General features: G+C 53.5%; 1 protein-coding gene across 2 annotated transcripts; it reads right to left on the bottom strand.

Moving 5' to 3' along the window:
* Positions 1-64: 64 nt before the first annotated feature.
* Positions 65-2,561, bottom strand: MALL (mal, T cell differentiation protein like). 2 transcript variants are annotated; one of them, XM_051614815.1, is made up of 4 exons: positions 2,409-2,561; positions 1,173-1,340; positions 699-827; positions 65-370 (listed from the first exon to the last, which is right to left on the bottom strand). In XM_051614815.1, the coding sequence occupies exons 1-4, from the start codon at positions 2,508-2,510 to the stop codon at positions 308-310; spliced, it is 462 nt and encodes a 153-aa protein (XP_051470775.1). In that variant the 5' UTR covers positions 2,511-2,561; the 3' UTR covers positions 65-307. The 2 variants fall into 2 exon arrangements, with proteins under 2 accessions (XP_051470775.1, XP_051470776.1); XM_051614816.1 differs by lacking the exon at positions 699-827 and having other exon boundaries at positions 2,409-2,510.
* Between the last annotated feature and the right edge of the window lie 988 nt (positions 2,562-3,549).

The following is a 3,549-nucleotide window of genomic DNA, read 5'->3' as shown; positions in this document are numbered from 1 at the left end:
GAGTGATTTTCTTATTTTTTTCCTTGGTCATCTGTATTTGATGGATTATCAGGATGGGAGGCTGTCTCAGAGCCTGCACCCAGTCCTTCCCCTTGCATAGCCCATGGGCAAGGCATGAAATGTCCCACAGGCACACCGACACAGCACTGCTGTACAAATATCCTCCCTTCAGTGAAGTGAAAAACCATCTGCTGTCCCCATCAGGTAGGTGACAGGGCCAGGGCAGGGACACCTTAGTGGAAGACAGCTGCATCCCTGGCACTGGGAACGCCCTCATCCTGCAGAGGTGAAGCCAGTGCTGCTGGGCTCACTGGTAGTAGTTGCTGAAGGCGTGGAGGATGTACAGGAAGGTCGTGATGAAGGCGAAGAACTGCATGAGGAAGAAGAGCAAAAGCTGGAGTCAGCTGTGGGAGTATAACCTTGGTGCTCTTGCCTCCAAGCCTAGAGCTCTCTCCAGCCTTGAAGAGGCAAAGCCCCTCATGTTTCTTTCCCAGGAAGCAACCACATAAGGCCGGCCATGAGCTGCTGAACCCCAAGAAGCCCACACTGGCTGCACAACACAACAGAGATGAGAAGCTGAATCTCTTGACCAGTGTAACACTGCTGGACTTGGGATGGCTCTGGTGTGGCTTTAGTATTTGCTCCTGAGGGGAACTACAGGTGCTGTGCCCTGCCTGGGGTTTTGTGGAGCGACTCACCGATGCAGCGCTGTTGAGCTGGTAGTAAAGGGGTGAGTCGAGTTCAGACTCGGAGCGGATGGTTGCATTGGCTTGCAAGACAGCAGCACTCATGTATAGAATGGCCGTGGCACCATGGTACAAACTGTCCTGCAGAACAGGGGAGGGGTTGGGATCAAAGCCTGCCTGGGACTGTCCTCAGATTCACCCTGAGGACGAGGTCCATCCTTCACACATCTGAGTGCTTGAATGGGACATACGCCCAGACAAGGGCTGGGACCAAGCCCCTGTGCTCTGCCAAACCCTCCCCTGTGCCCACGCAGCACCCACAGCATAGCACAGATTCCCTTGGCACTTCCAGTCAAGGCAAAATGAGGATAGGGCCAGTTGTTTGCAGAAGAGCTGACCACTGGCCAGCTAACCCATCACTAGCCACAGTGGTCTTGTGCCACACTGCTGCTGCCAACATCTGTCAGTGTCCCAGCCCCTCCTTACCAGCACTTTCCAGTTCTCACTGTTTTTGTGAAAGCCGAAGATGTAGCTTAAGAGGAGCAGCAGGGAGATGAGGCAGGAGCTGAGGGACACGTACATCACCCATCCCTGCAGCAGTGGGAAGGAGACAGAGGTAGCAGCAACAAGGATCCACACCCACGTCCCACAGACCTGCCAGGGAAAAACACGGGCACCTCCACTGAGCACGGGATGGGTAAAAGCCCCTTCTCCTCCCTGAGTCCCTGCTTCCCTCCCAGGCCAGCCCCAGAAGCTACGGGAAGCCCTGCATCTTTGGGCAGTGTGGACCAGCCTCCTGGAGCATCCTGGCACCAGAGCAGTACTGCAAACTGGCATAAGTTTTCTTGAATGCTCTTGGAAATTCTTACGAAAGGGAAATGCTTGCTGCCGTGTTCAATGGAAATAAATATCTTGCTCCACAGGCTTTGGTGGAGAAGCCAAAAAATGTCCTTTTTTCTGGGAAAGGCAAATGGCTGTGTCAGCCCAGCCCTGCCCACTTGTTAATCTGGGCTTAAAATCATGGCATGAGGAAGTCTCCTCCTGACACCTCGCACCAGCCCAGAGTAAGCTGCTCACTCGGGATCCACCTACAAGATTTACTGTGCATGAAGAGCACGCGGGGTTATCTGCATCAGCTCCAGAGGGAGGAACTCCTGCAGGCTGGCAGTGGGGAGCTGAGCCCTCTGGCACAGACAGCTCCCGGCAAAGCCCAGACACGGCGATTGCTCCCGTGGCGTGGGCTGCCAGTGCTGTGTCATGGACCAAAGTACACCAGCAGTTATCTCAGCCAGTCCCACCAGGTGCCCTCTGGACCCAGAAGGACTTGAAAGATTCGTGGAAGGTCACAGCTTACAAGACACCCAATTGCTTTCAAGCCCTCAGAAAGAATACAGAGAAATAAATTCCTTTGATTTTCAAGCAATTTCTATGCAATAACTAGAGCTGCTTCTGCCCCAAAGGCGCTGGCAGCTCTTCAGCCTCTTCCAGCCCTATGGCAGGGGGAGACTCACACAGGCTCTGGGATGGAGCTGGAGTATATCCTGTCCTCAGGCTGTTCCAAAAAACACACACCGCGAAGACCACCTATCTGAATTTAGGATAAGCTAAAAGAAGAGGCATTGTTTCCCAGTACAGCTGTCTTCAGGATCATCTGGGGGGCTGTTCCCAGATCTCTGGAGCCATTCTGGGGTGCTCTCACGCAGCGAAGCTCGGCATACTCACTATCTCCGGCAACATGAAGGCGTAGGGGACGGTTTTGAAGACGGCGAGTCCGGAGGGCAGGGTAGGCTGCGAGGAGGCTGCAGGGGGGGACACCGAGGCCATCTCTCCTCAGCTGACACCACGACTGCTCCGTCTCCGCTCCGCTCGCATTTGCCTGCGCCGCGCTGCTCCCGTGCGGGGTTTTACCTGACACACCCGCAAGGACGTAATCAGGGAAACCAGCCCAGGCTGGCACCGCACCGCTTCCTCTGGCTGCAGGAGCCCGGGGCAGCACTCCCACCAGGCATTGCCACTGGCTTCACACACCCTGCTGCCAGGGCTGGGATGGGAGATCATGGGACCCCAGCCCTTCCATCAGCACACAAATCACTTCATGGTCTGTAATGAGAGGGGAAAGCAAAAAAAAAGAACAACTCACATCACACTGGGGTCGAAGTGTTTCCTACAATTAATTTTTTGTCCTTGGCACGCTTTCAAGCATGAAGTATTTTTGCTTCCAGTGCTGTTGACTCCTCCCCTTTCTGTTCAGGTTTCTACTCCGTGTTCACATAAGACTCCCCACACCCACTGGCCACATCCAGCCTTCAAACACTTAAAGCCAAACGCTTTTTACAGACTTTTTTGAATGCACTGGTAAAAGACAGGAGGGTTTGCCCATGTGCTTCTGAGTGCCCAGAAGGGTCTGAAGGACAGCTACTGGGACAGCTGCTGGGACACTTTTGATTTTTGCCTCCCAGCAGATGCACCTTGGATTCAACAAGCACATGCTGTTTTTTCCAGAAGACTCTCCCTCACCCCATAACTCGATGATAACTGGTGGAATGAAAGGCTGAAGGGGACATCTCTGCTTGTGGCCTACTGAGGTCATCTGGTCCTCTGGAATGCAGGTAATACTCGTCAGCAGGAGGAGGATGATGCCCTGGTAAGGAATCATCTCTCTGTTAGGAGAGCCAACTGATATCCTAGAAATGTGGCTTCTATGCCAAGCTCTTGTGCAATACAGAGCAACAATCAAATCCATGATATTTGTTATTGTCAGGACCCTCCCCTAGGCTAGGGGAAACTGCTTTGTGGCATTTCTGGAAGCTCGTTTACAAATGCTGTCAGCAGGAGCTGGCTTCAGGCTCCATGCACTGTGACC

This window comes from Apus apus, chromosome 3, assembly GCF_020740795.1.
Source record: "Apus apus isolate bApuApu2 chromosome 3, bApuApu2.pri.cur, whole genome shotgun sequence".
Classification (NCBI taxonomy): Eukaryota; Metazoa; Chordata; class Aves; order Apodiformes; family Apodidae; genus Apus; species Apus apus.
This window is presented reverse-complemented; position numbering and strand designations above follow the sequence as displayed.

What these genes read in the sequence shown, in the direction of transcription:
- MALL (XM_051614815.1), bottom strand. Translation starts at nt 2,510, where the DNA reads ATGGCCTCGGTGTCCCCCCCTGCAGCCTCCTCGCAGCCTACCCTGCCC. An exon ending in GTGAGAACTGGAAAGTGCTG is followed by an intron (nt 828 to 1,172) that starts GTAAGGAGGGGC and finishes CCTGTTCTGCAG; the next exon opens with GACAGTTTGTACCATGGTGC. An exon ending in AGCTCAACAGCGCTGCATCG is followed by an intron (nt 371 to 698) that starts GTGAGTCGCTCC and finishes TTCCTCATGCAG; the next exon opens with TTCTTCGCCTTCATCACGAC.